Genomic DNA, 18,872 nt, shown 5'->3' with positions numbered 1-18,872 from the left:
GGGAGCGTGGTGTTTTTTCCCGCATGCATCTCGCCGGCCCTCTCCACCTCCCGGGTCAAGCTGACACTCAGGCAGGACTCCCAGGCCCGCCCTCACCAGTCCCCGTGGTCAGGGGCACCTCTCCAGCCACACGCCCGCCACCCCAAGTTTGCATCCAGCTCTCACGGGGCACTGAGCCCCGGCAGCGCCAGGTGGGAGACGCTGCCGCACGTGTGGGTGACTGCACGCACGGGGGGCTCCTCCTCTGGCGGCTCCTCCCAACCACGGCCCCCGTGGCAGCGGGGCACTCGCTCCGCTCACCCTCGCAGGACATTGTGTGGTTCTCACCGGGACACAGGTGTTCCGACCTGTCTACCGCCCCCTCCCGGAGGTGAGCAGCCTGAGGGCAGGGGTGGTTGTCTGCCCACTTTATTCCTCTCCCCCCGGTGGGTGTCCAGCTCCGACTCTCCCGTCCGAGGCCCAGGGCCAGTCCTGGAGCCGTCGCTGCCTGGCTGTGTGCGCTCGGCAGGCCCCTTCATGCCACGCGCCTTGGCTGGACAATGGATGGACAATGGATGGCAGCATGGCGCCTCCGCTTCCGGCTACTGTGAGGGGTAAGGGTTTGCACCTGCCAAGCCCTGAGCAGCACTCGATGAATGTCAGCTGTGGACGCTGTTGGCTCCAGGATGTGCACGTACCCGATCAAGCCACCGAGGGCGCTATTTCAAAGAGGCTCGTGTGTGACTGTCTCCATGACCCCCTCCCCCATTTCCCCGGAGACACGGGAAAGGGTTTGGGGTCCAACACGAACGCTCTGGAGGATGCAAATCCAGGTGAAGGTTTCTGAGCAAAGAGAACAAGTGGCTGCGCAAAGAGGGGTGGGTCCTGGCAGGAGGACCCACAGGATGGTTTGACTCGGGATGAGCGAGGACACCCGCTAGCTGTACCACGCTGCCCGTGGGCCCATTTTCCTGTGACTCGAGGAAGGAGTGGCACAGCCCGGCATTGTTTTTTTAAATCCTCACCTGAGGCTATTTTCCCAATGGTTTTTAGGGAGAGTGGAAGGGAGGGGGGAGAGACACAGAGAGAAACTCCCATGGAAGAGAGACACATCAACTGGATGCCTCCCGCACTGCCCTGACCCGGGCTGGGGATCAAGCCTGCAACCAAGGTACGTGCCCTCGACTAGAATGGAAACCAGGACCCTTCAGTCCTTGGGCCAACGCTCTAGCCACTGAGCAAAACCGGCCAGGGCCAGCCTGGAATTCTTGATTGTACTGAGTCCGTAGGTAACCATGTGGCCCTCCCACCAGCTCATCATCTGTCTGGTTCGCAGTCTGGCCCAGAGGCAGGAGGGACGATGGCGGGTGGCGGGAGAGCAGGGACTGCCTCTGCTCCCTGCCTCTCAGACCTGGCGTCATCCTGAAGGAGCGAGGACAGAATGACGCTGCGTCCCTCCAGCCGGAGAGCGTGCGGAATTGGCCATGTCAATTGTGAGCATGGCCGACAGTGCCCCCGGGACCCGGATGAGTGCGGCTTTGTCCCGGAGTCTCCCTGACGGCGGGCAGAATCAGGGGCCTGGAGGGGCAGACGGAATAGGCCCATTTTCACCCACTGTGATTTCTGTGACAGGTCCGGCTTGCTCTCCTCTAAACCGACTCCCAAATCAGGCATCGCACAATGAAGTCACCAACCCTGTGACCTCCTGCAGCTGCCCGCCCCCACGCCATCCAGGACTGTGCCTTTGTCTCTTTTCTGGCATTTTGCACAGAAATCCTTCCTTGATGCTGATTTCAAAATAATATTAATTTGGTGCTTCCTCATTCATTTAGCCTCTGAATGCAAAATCTCACCTGTCAGCCCACAGAAAAGCCAGAAACACAACCCGAAACACAGCTCGCTCTTGACTCCACGGTGCGCGCCTATAGGCACCTATAGATACTGGGCTGTTTGCTTGTCATCTGTGTAGAGCTTTCTTAGTATATAACAATTTCATTTGTATATAACAATTATGCCATTTATTTATTTTTCCTGCTGATGATGAGAAGAGACAATTCCAGTAAGACAGACAGCGAAGACAATGATATAAAACACTTCCAGGCCTATCCATAGAACATAAAAATGATGTCTGGGAAACGCTCAATGCTTTCAATCAACAAACATGTGGCGAAGTCATCCCTAGAAGCATGGGCCCTTGGGCCCCTCCAGCCTGGCTCAGTGGTTGAGCATCGACCTATGAACCAGGAGGTCAGGGTTTGATTCCCGGTCAGGGCACATGCCTGGGTTGTGGACTTGATCCCCAGTGAGGGGCGTGCAGGAGGCAGCCGGTCCATGATTCTCTCTCATCAGGGAAAGGATGCACGGTGTCTTCGTCCCGTGAGTGGAAAAGACAGCGGGAGTGGCAGTGAGACCATCCTACTGGCCAAGGGGACATGGACACGCTGCTCAGGTAAGAAAGAGAACCGGGGAGTAGAAAGGAGGCCGTCCCTGCTGTGAGAGGGACCCTCTGGCCCGCAGACTGTTTCACCAGAACCACGGTAAGGACACTGGTGATTTGTTTGCAGATGTTTACAGTGAAATTCTCTATAACACGCAGTAACTCTCACAAGAATCCTTCTGTCTCCTTCCTAAGATCGATTCTAAAGACCCACCCCTTTCCAGACACTGATGCTACTCAAGGAGCTCGTGGGCCCTTGAGTATCAGATTCCAGACCCTGGTGCCCGCGGTGGACACAGCCCTTTTCCAAATGCTGCTGTACTGAAGGGTCAGTTTTTCTTAGCATTTCTTACCCTACAGAAACCCAAGCAGTTAAGAGTTTCTAGACTGGCCATTGCTAGCTTCCCGCATTATCTTCTTCTTATTTATTATTGATTTTTAGAGAAGGGAAGGGAGAAAGAGAGAGAGAGACAGAAACAACGTGAGAGAAAAACATTGACTGGCTGCTGCCTCCTACAAGCCCCTACTGGGGATTGAGCCTGGCATGTGCCCCGACTGGGAATCGAACTGGCAGCCTTTTGGTGCCTGGGACAAAGCCCAACCAGCTGAGTCACACCAGCCACGGAGCCGCATTATCTTTATTATAATACTAGAGGCCTGATGCACGGAACGCGTGCAAGGGGCTTGGCCCTCGCAGCCCCAGCTTCATCTGGAAGGACGTCCGGAAGGTTGTTTGGCTGTCCGGTCTAATTAGCATATTATGCTTTTATTATTATAGATGTTCCAAATGCCAAGCTAATCAGATCAACTTAATTTTAAATCTCCGTAGTAGTAAAAACATATAAAGGGTTAACAATAGAATCACATTTCTTAAATACAAATGATGTAGAGAATGAGTCTGCCTTAGAAGTTTGAGGACATGTGATGACTATGCTTAGAGTAGTGCATCATAAACAATTATTAAACTTTGGGGGTGCGTTCATGAATTTGAGATTCCCAGACAATAAATATGTGCACATCTGACATCCGTAATTAATTTTTTATTAAGTATAGATTAAAGTCAGCAGGATAATTGGATGTTACCACAATATTTCAACTCAAGGAAACAAATGCAAAATATCTGGGGTCCTCCTTACAATAATGTCAGACAACAGAACATTAAGCTGATTTCTTTAATAAATGGATGATTTCCCTGCTTGGAACCTCTCGTTAGAACACATTGGGGAAATCAAGCTATTGCACTGTAGCACGAAAATCCTATAAAAGCAACAATTATCAAAGTAGATGGTAAAGTTATTGTGTTGTCTGATTAATTAAATATTAGCAAGGAATAGTCTATGGCTAACCCTCTAAAGATATCAAAAAGAAAGGGGGAAACCAGGCATTTGTAGTCTCCTCAAATACAGCTTTTTGAGAAGGCTAATCTCCGGCAAAGGTGCAGTTCTCTGACTCCCGAGGAAAATGGAGAAGAGACACTTTTATAGAAACCAATGTCTATGACTAGTCAGGTTTCATACATGGCTGTGCTCCCACTTCACAGATAAACGTCAGTAAAATATATTTGACTTTTTACAAAACAGACACCGCCCAGGTATGTTAGCTATGGGTGGTGCACACAAAAATATTCACTGCATTCTTGTAGATAGTTTTCATCATCTTTTCAAAATTGAAACAAAAGCATTCATTGAGGCGAGTGATTACTGAGTGTAAGCTGGTGAAGGAGAGCTGTAGAATCAGGAGTGGGCTACGAGATGGAGAGAAGACGGGGAAATGAAGAGGAAATGGGCCCAGTGGTGGGGACGGAGAAGGCGTGGGCTCAGCTAACAGGACATCAGCTCCCAGAGGCAGCACAGTTCTCTGGGAAACCTAGTCAGACATGATGGCCAAGTAGCCAGAGGGTAAAATGTGAAGACACGGTAACAAGACCATCACCGTTGACGTTAAAGTTGCCTAAGATGATGGCAGATAGGAATGAAAAGTCGGACATATGCTCAGGAGCTCATGAAGGCTTGGGGGGAGAGGGAGGGGGAGAGCAGGGCATGGGAGCAAGGACCAGGGGGCTGCAGGACAGGGAGAGCATGGCTGCACTTCATGGACCGCGGCTCCATAGACGGAACACGGACAGGGGCCCAGGGAGCCACTGGACGCACCCACTGACCTCAGGACAGAGGTTCGGATGTGCGTGGGGGGGGCGGGGGGGGGAGCGCCGGCAGGAGAACGGGGGAAAGTGGCCTCTTTGGAGAGAGTTTTGAAGATGCCACCCTCAGAGACACTTTCCGGAAGGCCAAGAGGGAGACGCAGGAGCCCAGGAACACACTGGGGTGGTCAGGAGGTGTCCAGAGGTTTCAGGGGGAGAGCCAACAGAAGGCAGGTGCTCTCAACAATGAGAGAGCATCACTGACCTGCTGCCTCCTGCCCGTCCCACACGGGATCGAGCCCGCAGCCCGGACATGTGGCCTGACCGGGAATCCAAACCCGGACCCTGCAGTCCACAGGCCGACGCTCTATCCATTGAGCCACACCGGCTAGGGCCCTGGTGACCACTTATTAGAGGGAATTAACCTTCAGCAACAACGGAGGGCTCTGCGTAACAGGAGAGGAGCTAACAGCAGGTGTCACTGTGTCGGCCACTGGGACTATTCTGAATTTTTCTTGTCTGTATGATGTTCCTGTGAATTCCCACGGCCTGAGAGAGTCCAGATCCGAGGTGATGGAAGGGTGTCCTCTCCTACGCAGCATTTACTACTGGAATCACTTGTGCTGATCCTGCGCTATTTCATGTTTCATCCTCAAATACATTTTTTGGGGAAAATTCCTATCGACAACCACTGACTCGGGCGCGATGGCGCATAAGGAGAGGCAGAGCCGAGGACGTGTCCTTTCTGTGTTTTTGACGTTCGTTACCTATTTGTTGGTATATCCACCCAAAAGCTCAGCTTCCTGAATGGGACAGCTTGAGAATTCGACAACAATGTCCTTGTTAATCCCCCCTCGTCCCCCGATTATTCTCTCAGGGCCGTCACAGACCTGCTCCTCTCTCGGCTCGGCCACGGGACCAACACTTTGTAGTGCCCGGAGCTGCACAGCTCATTGCATACCAGCTGTGAGGCCACACGCCTGTGGGCTGTTCTCGGAAAGAGCTGAAAGCATAACCCCAGCCCCAAATCACCCACAGCCGAGCTAAAGTTCTCACCGCCTTCCGCACCCCAGTGCCACGTGACCCGCCGGCTGGGAAAACGGCGAGCGGCCTGTCCCCGCAGTTACTTTCACAGAACAAGGCAAAGCTTTCTTGTCCAATGAAGCAGAGAGCAAACAGCCCTCTCTGAAAATGTACCTCTGTCTCAGAAAGATGTTCCCCCAGAAACAGATATTAATCTTGCCCCTTTGCCCACTCAGCCAACAGTCAAAGGCCCCCAGAATACAGAAATTCTCTGTCATTTCCTAGCGGCGCCCATCAAACCATCTCATCGCACGGGACTCCAACGGAGCAGGGAATGGCAGATCGAATGCGTTCACCTCTGCGACGATCTCATATATTTTCTAAGTATGAGCTGCCATAGGCTTCTCTTATGTGCAATTCAAAACCGCCCAGAAAGAGGGCGAGCATTTACCGCCAGTTAAAACGGAAACGCGTCCTCTGCTGCTACTCCGCACCCACGGCAACAAATGCCCCCTGCTCCGCGTGAGGTGTAGGTTACAAAAGTGAGACACCACGACTCAAACCACTGTCACAAGTGGAGCAGCCGCAGGGCCGGGGTAACATCACCCAACCTCCTTCTCTACAGACCAGACTGTGAGCTGCCCACGGTCATATTGTTGGCGACAAACTGGGAGACTGCAGTTCTCCTGGCCCCTGGCTCAGTATTTATTCATGAATTCCCTAAAGTCCATGATTTCCCCCCATTCCCATCCGCCCCTTCCTCCAACCAAACTGCAGCCTTCCTGATCAATCAATCAGTCACTTGACATTATTTTAGAAAGGCCCTTCTTCAGATTCTAAAAACACACACACACACACACACACACACACACACGAAAAAATTCAAAAAGTGAACAGTCAACAAATATGCCAGATGCTGCGGAGTAAAACAAACAAGCCGGACGCAGTGGAGGTTGGGGGCCCCTTAGTGACAAGCGAGGAGCGAGCCCAGACCGAAGCCCCACCCACCAGCCAGGAAGTGGCCACTAAAAGCAGGACAAGGACAGCTACTGATACCCCAACAGCCACGAAGGCTCTCAGCAACATGCTCACTCTCTCACACAAATCAACGATTCATCCAACTTGAAAATGAACATGTTGTTCAAAGTTCAGCAAGTCCTCAAATGTATTCTTTTTGAGCACGTTGGTGTTTTTGAGTTTGTTCTTGGGAACAGCAGCAAAGAAGGTTTCTCTGCAAGTGGTTATGATTAAACTGCCTTATTAATGGGGATTGAAAAGGTGACTTATTTTGCTAACAGGTACTGGGGAAATAGGGTATTAAGAGTGTAAAGCAATGAGAAAATTTTACAGGGGTGCAAATGACATCGACATATTGCTCAGCAAGAATTTTAAGAGCTTAAGCAGTAAAATTTTTAGAAGTAAACATTAGATATAAATTTGGAAATTATGTAGGTTGATGTTGGCTCATGAGACAATAATTTTGATAAAATTAATACAAATGATCCTGCAGCCTTCATAACTGTATCGAGAAATGTTAAATGTTTAGCTCAAATTATGAACTGGTATAACATGAAATACATCTTGGTGAATCTGAGTTAATAAGGGAAATACAATTGTACTATGTGTATGATTGGGAAAATTTGTATGCTTTATAAGGTTTCTTTCACATGATTTGATTTTTATATTATACCTAAAAACGTGTATGCTTCTTTTTAGTAAAACAACAATATATTGGTAGAAATTTTCTTATATAAGAAATAAATGTAGCATCTATTTGTCTGCCTTAATCCTAAATATAAAGCAATATCTATTGTCGTGGTCTGTGATTTATTTATTTTTTCCTTTTTCTTAATATGTTTTTTATTGATTTTGGAGAGGAAGAGAGAGGGAGAGAGAGAAAGACACATCAATGATGAGAGAATCATGGGCCGGCTGCCTCCTGCACACCCCACACTGGGGACCGAGCCTGCACCCCTGTCCGGGAATGGAATCCTGACCTCCTGTCATAGGTCGAGGCTCAACCACTCAGCCACCCGGCCGGGCTCTTTTTCCTTTTTCTTCTGGTTGCTTTGCTTGTCGTTTAGGTCAGAGCACGAGGAGGTGGAGGCTGTTACAGTAACTGCGCTGAGTTCTGGGGTTCAGTCTCCGGCTGGGACACCTGCCAGCCCTTGATCTTGGTCGGCTGCTTCTTCGTTTCTGGGTGCGTCTGTCAAGCGAGGACAATAACGCCTCCCGTCTGAAACTGTGATGGGCGCTCGCGGCACAGGCGTCTGGTGCTCAGCCCGGCAGCTGGCCCAGGCCGATGGGCGGTGCCCGGGGAACTGAGTCATCGGGATGATGCGGCTCTGACTCACGGTGCTGGCCACGCCAGTGCTCAGGCTGCGTGTCTGGGCGGCCGCACGGGGCTCCGTGGAGGGCCTCGCTTGGGGTGGGAGGTTTGCAATAACCGCCAGCGTCTGTGTCGGCAGGAAGGCTGAGTAACTGTGGACAACACCGGGACCGATGTCCCTGCCCTCCACTCGTCTGGTCGCAAACAAGCAGCCTGGGCCGCTGAGGCTGGGCGGCTGACGATGCGATTCCTCTCTGGCATCGAGGGTGCGGTCCAGTCAGGGCCGTGGGACGCTACCAGGTGGCGGCTGTTCTCTCTCCTCTCCCCGATTTCCTCGAAGGGACGGTGGGGAGCAAACCTCGGTGCCATCGGAGCTCACAGAGGCGGAGGAGTCGGCAGCTCGAGCTGTGAGCAGAACAGCTGGGGAGAGTCCGGGGTGGCCCGTCTGCTCCGTGGAGTCAGCCCTCACCGGCTCTGGACGGACCCGGCCCCTGTCTCTGAGGCCCCGCCGACACGGCCAAGGGAACACGGGTTCTTAAATCGGAATAACAACGTGAACACGGGATTCTGATAGCTGCCTTAGAGAAGACCTTCTGTGGCAGTGGTCGCCAACCTTGCAGACCTCACTGACCACCAGGGGTCTGTGGACCACCGGTTGGCGACTGCTGCTCCAACGGTTTCCTATGGTCCGTGTCCTCATGTATACGAATGGCTGGTTTTCACAGCTTATTGAAGACTTTAACAGATGTCCACGTCCACGTGACATGTCATAGGATGTCATGATGTATATGAAGGAGGACCGGTAGGGGTGGCCGGGCCTGGGGCGTGGCCCTGTGAGCACCGCCAGACCACGGTCTGCAGGGAGCACAGGCCTCTGGGCAGACGATCCCAGGCCGGAGGGAAACAGGCCTCGATGGAGAATGTCCTCCCCAGGCGTCCGGTTCCTCTCACCAAGATCCTCCTTTACACCTACACTCCGTCCTGTGTCTGTACACACGGCCTAGCGTGTGACTCAAAACCATGGAGAACGCAGGGAAAGTGAAGCTGATGGCGTTAGAGAGGAAAAAAGAAAGAGAAATAATACATAGCGGAACAGGCTTAGGAGTTTTTGCCAGATTCTTGGGAGAGAGCTGATAAAACAGGGCCTCAGGAATGACCCTGAGCCCAGCCAGCGAGGCTCGGTGGCTGAGGGTCAACCTATGAACCAGGAGGTCACGGTTCGATTCCCAGTCAAGGGCACAGGCCCGGGTTGCGGGCTCGACCCCCAGTGGGGAGCGTGCTGGAGGCAGCTGATCCATGATTCTCTCTCATCATTGATGTTTCTAGCTCTCCTTCTCCTTTCCTCTCTGAAATCAATAATAAAATATTAAAAAAATAAAAATATAATCTGCAGTTTACCTGACTGGTGCTGGTGGTTCGGGTGGGAATGGTAATCTCTGGCTTTCTCCACCCGATTCAGAACCTGGAGTTTAAGGTCACACTCTAACCACACGGCGTCTATCCTGGCGTGAGTTCGCATCAGGGAGGTCTGGAAAGGGGTTAAGCAGAGATGAGGCAAAACTCTGAGTCATAACACATGACACAAAACCCCAGAGTTGAATAGCAGGTATGCGAGTGTATGCAAATTATCGAGGGGTAATGACAGTCTGGGTACCGACAACTATTATTGCTGTGCAGTGTGACATGTCCTTATTGGGTTGATTTCTACACTGTTTGCAATAATCCATTAAAAAACGCATTGGACACATAGGGTTCTTTTGAGTTTGTAAGTGTTCATTTCCCACCCCGACCGTATAACCCTAGAACCATAACTAAATTTACAGTTTAAGCTAAATCAAGCACAAAACGGTTCCTGATCATCTCTAATACTGGAGGTTTTAAAGGAGACTTGATAAAAAAAAATTAAAATGCAAAAAACAGCACAAAGGTAATTACATTATTTATCATGGAAAGACCAGTCAACCTGGTCACTTTCCTAACTCCGGCGTGAATGAAATATTACACAGATTTTTCTTTGGGGTGATCGAGTATATAGACCAGAAACCCTCCAAAGAAGCTGTATTCCTAAAGTTAACTCAGCCCTTATTAACACTCTAGGCATCTTACCAACCTGAAAGGTGAAATATTCACCTGAAAAATGACTGCAGTGCTAAGTTCTTTCTTTGCTTCATGTGCACAATGGATAATTAATCCAAGAGAAAAACATCTCAGAGGGTGAAGGAAAAAATAGCCCACAGTGACATTCGAGGGAGCGAGACACATGCTATTGAGGCCAAGCCCAGGGAAGCGCCGTCCTTCCTGCCCTAGTTCCAGGCCCGTCCCATGAGCTGGAGCTCATTTTCCAGTCAGTGAGTTATCTGGGTCTTGGGCTCTCCTCTCCCCTCTGGCTGACTACCTCTCGCTCCTCTGCTCAGCAGCACTCCCACCAGAAGGGGAGGACATCAGGCGAAAGGAAAAAGGGAGCCATCCATGGGCATTTTACTCCGAAGTTTGAATTAATTTTTTTCTTTTCCTTTTTAAAAATATATATTTTTACTGATTTCAGAGAGAGGAAAGGAAGGGGGAGGGAGAAATAGAAACATCAGTGATGGGAGAGAACCATTGACCGTCTGCCTCCTGCACACCCCCTACTGGGGATCGAGCCTGAAACCTAGACATGTGCTCTGACTGGGAATCAAACCTGGGACCCATCAGCCCACAGGCCGATGCTCTATCCACTGAGCCACACCAGCGAGGCTATTTGTGATGTTTTAAGAAAGTTTGTTTGCCTAGTGATTCAGTTCCTCACCCGGGCCTGAGACCAATATTTCAGATGGTTTATAGGTAATGAGGTCATATTTGTGGGTCACAAATACAGCCTTAAATGCTGCTTAAACTGAATCAATTACACAACCATAAATGATGGTTGAGAAAGGAAAGTGGTTATTACAGTACACAAACACAAACCTTTAAAACAGTACTATTAAGTATTTATTAAAAAAAACCCCAACAATCTTAAAGAACAAAGAGAATGATTTCAAGTAAATGTCTTAGAAGACCTAAGGGGAAAATGTGAAATTAGTTTCTTGTGAAAAATAAATCCCTGGCACAGCGCCTGCACGGCACAACGTGAAAGAATAAGACGCCTACTGGCTAAAAACAGAAGCGGGGGTGGGTGGGGGTGGGGAAGGTGGTTGTTATCAATAAGCCAACCCCCCCCCAAAAAAAACCCCAAACCCAACAAAAAGTAACACAGTATAGGTAGTTTGTAAAAAAGTTAACACAATACATGCAATTGTAGGATATTATGTTAAATAACCATCTTTATATGACCTTCTACTTCTGAGCCTCATAAAACAGTGGTGCTTACTTCTAAGACTGTTTTCAAATGACCAAGTTAAAGGGGCCTTTCAGGATGAAAAGGATTCATCTGAGGCCGGAAGGGGGCAGAGGGGGAGCAGGAGGCTGTACCCCAGCCTTCCTCTCTCCTGGTTCCCCTCATCCTTTCAGGCAAGAATGCACCCGACCCGGGTTCTCCACCAACAGAATCCTCCCGGGCGGGGAATGTCACCAGACTGAGAGGGAGAGAAGGAGCCCACTGAGCGAACCGCTTCCCACGTCTGAGTGCGAACTTTGTTTTCACTGATGACAGGGTCAGGCCATGGAGCAAACACACAACCCACGAGCAGCTCCCGTTGCCGCTCTCCTGAGCCAGTTTATAAAAAAAGGAGGCGAAATGCTACGCGCCCTCGCGGACCCTCACCCCCGAGGCAGCCGGCAAGTCCCAGCGCCAGGGGCTGGGGGACCGTGGCCTATCGGAAAGGCTCAGGTGGGTCTGCTTCAGGCCTTTCCTTTGCCGAATGACACGGAACGAAGCCTTTTCCTCTCTCAGGAAGCAGCAGCTGACACATCCCCGCATTCCTGTGGTTTCTTAGCGCCGCACACGGTCATGTGTCACCTCCGGTGGCTTTCGTGGCTCTGTCGCCACGCGAGTGAGGTTAGCCCGGCCGATGCGTCTCGTGGCTGAGCATCGACCGATGAACCAGGAGGTCACAACCCGGGCACGTGCCCTGACCTGGAATTGAACCGTGACCTCCTGGCTGAGACGACCCCCAACCGAGCCACCCAGGGCTCTCCTGTTTTCTTTAAGAAATGTTATACTTTCAGGTTTTTCATTTCAGTCTGTGACTGTTATTTTGTATTAATTTTTACACGCTGGCTAAGATATGCATCAACATTTAATTCTGGGGCACGTGGACACCCAATTTTACTAGTGTTATTAGTTGAAAAGACCACACCTATTTTGTTCACTGTATTTGTCAAAAATGAAATCATTCATGCAACCGACTGCCTTTGTGGTTGTTTTCTGGACTCATTCCGCTTCATCAATCTGGTTTCCTGTCTGTCTTTATGCTGACACCAACCACATCGCTGTGGTTACAAATACGTCGTGAAATCAGAAACACTGAAGACTTTCTACTCGGTTCCTTTTGAAGTGAGTCCTGTGAGCCCTTTGCATGTTCATACGAACTCCAGAATCAACTTGTTCAACAAATTCTACCCAACAATCGTGCCGATGTTTTGGTTGGGATGCACATCGTCTTTAGATCAATCTGGGGGATACCTGCCCCCCAACAACAGAACCCCCATTTCTTTAGTCTCGAATTCCTGTCAGCAGTAGACTGTGGATTCCAGGGCCCCTGTCTTTCAGTTCTTTGTCAGATGGGTCCGTTTGATGTTTTTGCTGCTCTTGGTACCTTGATAGAATACAATGCATTTATTTCCCTTTCCAGCTGTCTACTGGCTGTGTATTAAAAAAGTACAAATGACCTTCCTAAGCTGATCCCGCGTCTTGCAACCTTGCTCCGCTCATTTATTATTTACAATGATCCGCCGCAGGCCAAGGCCAGGAGGAGGCGAGCTGGGCACTGGCCTGGAGCGCAGGGTGGCAGGGAGGACAGGAAAAGTGAGCCGTGAAGACAAACAGCACTCTCATGCAATCTTTTAAAAAGCCAAACTGGAGAGCAACAAGCCCATAGGCTGGAGGCCTCTTGTAAAGAAAGTGGCTTTTCCTGGTACAAGCAGGTTTCTGCCTAAACCATCTGTGGATAGACACCTCCACGTCTTCTTTCTCTCCCGTCTCTGACTGAACAGGGTAGGAACTCGAACCCGGTGGGAACGGAAGTGGCAAAGCCACCTGCTTCTCTCAGGAAGCGGCCCGCCAGTCTGTGACCCTTCACCACGGTGGCTGCTGTCCGCTGACGCTGGTCTCAGGTTCAGGAGCTGCCTTTGTGTTTTCAGCTCCCTGAGATCGCTTCAACATTAGGAAGAGATCTTCCGATTTCTTTAAATGTCCTTCTTTTTGTTTGGTTTATGGAGATGAGGATATAGTTTATGTTGTTGGTGTTATTAATATGTAGTTTGTAATTTACACAGTTACATTGTATCTATTTATTTTTTTATTATCTTATTTTTACGCATCAAAACATTTTTCAGACAAGGGCTTGTAGGCTTCACCGGGTGCCTAGGGCGTCTGGTGAGACTCTGTTCAGAGGCTACTGGTGGGAACAGCGCCTCCTGGCGTCCTGACGAAGAACGACTTCTCATGCGCAGCGCTGACCTCCCAGTGATGAGCAGAGCGGGGACCACAGAGGAGGGCGCTGTCCCAGCAACACATCTACACGCCCGCTGCCCCCCTTCGTTAATTTATCTAACAAAGCCCACCCGCTCCCTGTCTGCACCAGCTGAGGCCGGCTGAGCCCCCATCTCGTGCTGAACTCTGGCCTTCGCCTCCACACAGGATGGAGATGTCAGTCTTTGCTCGCTAACTCCGTGCATTCGGACAAAATGCAGCATGCGTTTTATTGTCTTTGGGGTGGGGGGAGGGTAACATTTTCTTTCCAAGCCTAAAGTAGATGATTTCTAAGGCTTCTGCAGGGAGAATAAAGGATGCACTTAACGTTGATTCTTGGAAGCCCTAATTATACAGTACGTCTCCTCATAAGCTTTGCCAAATTGCAGCTTGGGAACAAAAAAGAATGCTCTTCGTTAGTAATAAATTGTCACCACGAGAATCACTGTGCCAAGTCGAATTCACAGGGAAAGAAAAGGCAACCTTGAGAGCCGAGCAGCAGGCTGGCCGGGTGCAGGCTGCGGGGTGGCCGCGGCGGCTGGGTGGCGGCCCTCATGGCGCCGTCAGGGTCTGGACGCCTTCCCCCCACCTTCCAGCTGAGCCCTGGGCCCGGGCCGCCTCTCGGCAGGCAGAGGTCCCGGCCCAGGGCGTCAGCAGACCTCCGCGCCCCCAGCACCTTCCTCTTCTTCCAAAAGGTTAGCCTTGCTCAGCCCTGGCCACAGGGGGTGGCTTTACCCAGGCCCTGTCATTAAAGGTGCTGCACGCGGTGGAGAATGAGGTGGGAAAACCGCAGTGCGAGTGATAATTAAACGTGAAAAGGGAGGGCTCCCCGCTCGCAGGCAGCTCCCGGCCTTTGTCATCAGAGTGACTCGGAGGCGGTGGGGGCCGTCCGCCCTCAGCCCCGGGGATGCGTCCGGTGCACACAGGCCACTCGCCCGGGTCCGAATGGGAAGCCGTCGTTAAACGTTAAAATGCTGCCTTTTCTATGGGGAGTGAGAATGTTACAAATTAGCCCTGAGAACACATCGAGAGAATACGGAGCACCATGGAAATGGTCAGAGAACTGGAAGCCAGAAAAGCGCGCGCTGTTTTCTCAGGAGAGAAGGCATTGGGGAGAAGAAAACGGTTTCCAGGGAGATGGGAAGAACATATGAACGGTCTCTCCTCCCCATCTGACCTTGGAACCACCCACCAGGGCCTCCTCGTCCTGGCTTCCTCATCTACTTCCCGTCGCTTCCTAACAGGGGCCCACTGTCCTGACTTCAGGCTCCTGCCCGGGGAGGGGAGCTCAAGACAGGCCCTAGCTCAGGGCGGTTTTCCCTAACTCAGTGATGGCGAACCCTTTGAGCTCGGCGTGTCAGCATTTTGAAAAACCCTAACTTAACTCTGGTGCCGTGTCACATATAGAAATTTTTTGATCTTTGCAACCATAGTGAAACAAAGACTTACATTTTTGATATTTATTTTATATATTTAAATGCCATTTAACAAAGAAAAATCAACCAAAAAAAATGAGTTCGCGTGTCACCTCTGACACGCGTGTCATAGGTTTGCCATCACTGATCTAAATGCTACCGAAGCAATCCCTGGGCAAGTATAGTTCATGCTGTCCTTACGTTGCATTCAAAGTGAGCCTGAACTTCTGAGGGCCTGACGTACTATGGAGAGGACACTGTTATGAGACAGGAGCAGGGATGCGACAAGTAAATTGCCAGTTCAAGTTCTGGCTTCAGCGTCGAACTGCTGTGTAACCGTCTCCGTGTGCCTCGGTCCCTCATCTGTGAAGTGGGGGACATAACTGTACCTGTCCGATAAGGTTCCCAACAGGTTAAATCAGGTTAAATGAGTGTTCAAGTGTATAAGCATTTGGACCTTCCTTAGTACAGAGTGAATGCTGTATAAATGTTATTACTAGTGGCAGGTGCATGGATTCGTGCACACTGAAAGGGGATCTGGTGCAGGTGAACCAGATTCAGGGCCGACAGGGCCCCAGCAGCAACCTGACCTACCTGTCAGACTGCCTGCCCCCTGGTGGTCATTGTGCGTCATAGCTACCGGTCAAAAGGTCGAATGGTTGCTTAGGCTTTTATATATATAGATTATTATCATTATTATTTTATTGCATGTTTAGTACCTAGCATAGTACTTAATACTCTAGGCCAGGGGTGGCGAACCTTTTTTCTGCCAAGGGTCACTTGGATATTGATAGCATCGTTCTCTGGCCATACAAAATGATCAACTTAGAAATTAGCCTTCTTTGTTTAGTCAAACATTTAATAAACTCACCCAAATGCCTTGGCAAGGTCAGACATTCCCACCCCTGCTCTAGACCAAGGTCAACAATATACTGAATACTTTTATGGCTGACTACCTTTCGTCTGTGTCGTTCTGAGAAAAGCTTCCCCAAAGATCTGTGTCCATTAAAACTCAAATAACTCAACATGGTGGTCATTAGACACGACAGCATAATGAAAAAACACAAGTAATTGCAAGATCAAGCCCAGAAAATGAAAAACTCCAAATAGGCGGAAGCTACAGATTTCAGGGGGGTCTGGGTCCCTGCACGTCCGAAAGGCCGACTCGAGGGAGATGAATTATGTTCTACGTTATTACATTTTGTTTCAAGGTAAGCGCTTCCTATAAGAAAATAGGACTGGATGGCTCAGGCAACAGTGGGATATCCGAAGTCCCTTGTAAGTTTTCCTTCTATCAGTTTTTTGGGGGGAACATCCACAGTTTCATTAGATTTTAAAATATATATCATTAGAATACTTGAAGTATTCTTATTTATCTTCCATGAACTGATGAAAAAAAGGATTTTCTACAAAACACATGGGAGCGTGCGCACACAGACACGCACACACTGCCCTAAACTTTAATTTACCACCAGCTCATTCAGACAGAAAGGGAAGAAGGGAGGAAGGGAGGGAGGGAGGGGGAGAGGGAGAGAGAGAGGAGAGAGGAGAGGAGGGGGGGGAGAGAGAGAGCGATGTATGTGTTCATTTGTGTATGTGGAGGGGGAGAGATGGGAGGAGGGAAAGAGAGAGAATGAATGAATAACGTTAAGAACAACTCCAACCAATTATCGAAGAGAAAATACTATCTACAGGGTAAAAAACTACAGGCGACATAGAAAAGTCCACAAAGAATGTGTGAGCCCGATTTTACTGTAATATTTGTGCTCGGGACTTTAGAAGTAAAAAGATCATTGACTCATTTAGTGTGAAGGGTGTTAAAATTATCTGGCAAATTATTTCCCACTGAAAACACAGAAATAAACTTTACAAGCAGATCCTCAGCTCCTGCCCTCGGGTTCGAATTTACAGTGACTGAGAGTCTGCAATTCCTCGGGAAGGTCGCCACCTTCATGAGCACCAGCCACGGAGAGTGGAAAGCAACCCAATAGCGGGCTCCTTCCTGCTGCTCCCCCCACTCATGCAGATGCCTCTTCCCTCCGCGCGGCCTCATTTATAACCAGGCCCCGCGCGGCTCGGGGTTTTATGAGTTCTCGGGCTTTTCTTTCTTTTTTATCTTTCTGTGCATCAGCAAAGCCACTGGCAGATGCTTTAATAAAATATACTATATGCATTAATATTTATAAGCCTATGAATTGATGTTTAAATAAACATTCACCAACTTAATGCCAATTCTTTAGTTTTAGACGTTAAATCACACTTACGCGGTCCGGGAAGTCAGCCTTGAGCTCCGTGACACTCTGACACCAATAGGCAGCCGTCTTCTCGCTGATGAGCTCGATGTTGAGGAAGGAGCTCTGCCCGGGGCCGTAGGAGGGGCCGGAGGTGGTCCCCCGGATGATTCTGGGCGAGACGTTCGTCACGATGTCCTAACGAAAGAGTAATGACACTGAGCCCCCGTCTGACACAGAAAACCTGTGATCTTCATTCTACGCGCATTTCCACGGGACAGGATTTTACCAAGTCCCTGCTCACATCTTTAGGGGATAACTTTAAAATATATTTTATCAACACTTAAAAAAAATCTTTACTGTTGAAAGTATTACCTATGTCCCCTTTCCCCCACTAAAATATATTCTAAATAATAGTGGAGACTTAACTCGTTCCACATGCAAGAGTAAAATCAGTTATTTGTTAGCTTTATTTAAATGACATCCTGTGATGATAAGATCAGCAGAGTGAGAAGAAATAAAAAAAAAAATTCATTTTTACTGGTGTTGGGCCTACACATGTGAATTTATTTGCAATTGAATAATAAAAACATGATGAGTAACATGTAAAGAGGATCATTTCAGCCCATTTAATCCAAGTATTTCCAATGAGATTTTAATTCCAATGAGTAAGAGTTAATGCTTATAAAGGGAAAAAATGTTTTCCTAAAAGGTAGTTCTCGGGTACCTGAGCCAACAAGTACATATCGGTACTGCTGGCTCCCCCAGCGCTCACACACACCCTGACATCCTAACGGGGTCACCCAACCCCAGGGCTCCAGCTAGGACCCCCCACTCCACGAGAACCCACTCTGCCAACACCAAACCATCCGAGCTCTATAAACAGTAAACCGCCCAATTAACCTGCTTGTTAAGGCTAATTAACGACCCACCACCACGTCTATAGCTTAACAAAACAGAATAACATGCGCACATTAGCAAAAACGGAAAGAAAAAGGAAAAAAGAAGAAAACGGTTTCTTCTGCCAACTTCCAATTAAAATTAGTTTTGAGTAAAGGTCATTTAGTGGAGGATTTTTATCAGAATTAGTCATTTAAGTACCCCTCCTCACCATCTTGTCACTTCTAGGGAGCTAACATGAACCCCCATTAGTAGATAGCAATTAAGGTCAATTTACATATTTTAATTAAGAACCACCCCATATAAAACAATTAGCGTAATAGGCATCCTAACTGGATTTCATAACATTTGGACGTTTTTCCAACTAGATAGACAGGAAACCTTAATTAGCATTAATTAGTACTGATCTGCATATGTTTGATAAGGCATACCCTTGCCACAAAAGATTATTTATTCCCGAATCTGCCAAATGCTACAGTTGCTGAGGATAAAAGGACTTTTCTTCCCGCTGCATGATAATTCCTGGTAATTTACATTCACTTTTACATTCGAATTAGTATATTATAACATAGCTGGGATAAATGTTACAATCAGCCTCCTTAAATATGTACATTTTTACTTATAGGAACCCTGCCAGTTAATGTTTTACTAATTAAGCCTTTTCACGGCTATTGTCATTGTGGGCAACATCCCCAGCTTCACTTTGATTTGCTATTAGGGAGCCTTGTTACAGGATCTTAATGGAGTCACTCTGGGAAGCTGAAGCCTGTGGGTCAGGATTTTGTCGCTGCAAATGCTTCATTCCACGCT

At 49.0% G+C, this 18,872-nt stretch overlaps 1 protein-coding gene across 1 annotated transcript in view; it reads right to left on the bottom strand.

The window, feature by feature from the left end:
* LOC102434586 (dihydropyrimidine dehydrogenase [NADP(+)]) overlaps positions 1–18,872 on the bottom strand; it is a gene marked incomplete at its 5' end in the record, with an annotated part of 162,046 nt that overhangs the window by 96,819 nt on the left and 46,355 nt on the right. The window contains one exon of the mRNA XM_006105955.3: positions 17,196–17,360. Within this exon, the coding sequence (XP_006106017.1) occupies positions 17,196–17,360 (165 nt within the window). The remainder of the gene's footprint in view (positions 1–17,195; positions 17,361–18,872) is intronic.

The sequence above is a fragment of the Myotis lucifugus genome, unplaced genomic scaffold, assembly GCF_000147115.1.
Source record: "Myotis lucifugus unplaced genomic scaffold, Myoluc2.0 scaffold_739, whole genome shotgun sequence".
Classification (NCBI taxonomy): Eukaryota; Metazoa; Chordata; class Mammalia; order Chiroptera; family Vespertilionidae; genus Myotis; species Myotis lucifugus.
The sequence above is the reverse complement of the archived record's forward strand: the minus strand, read 5'-3'. Positions and strand labels throughout refer to the sequence as shown.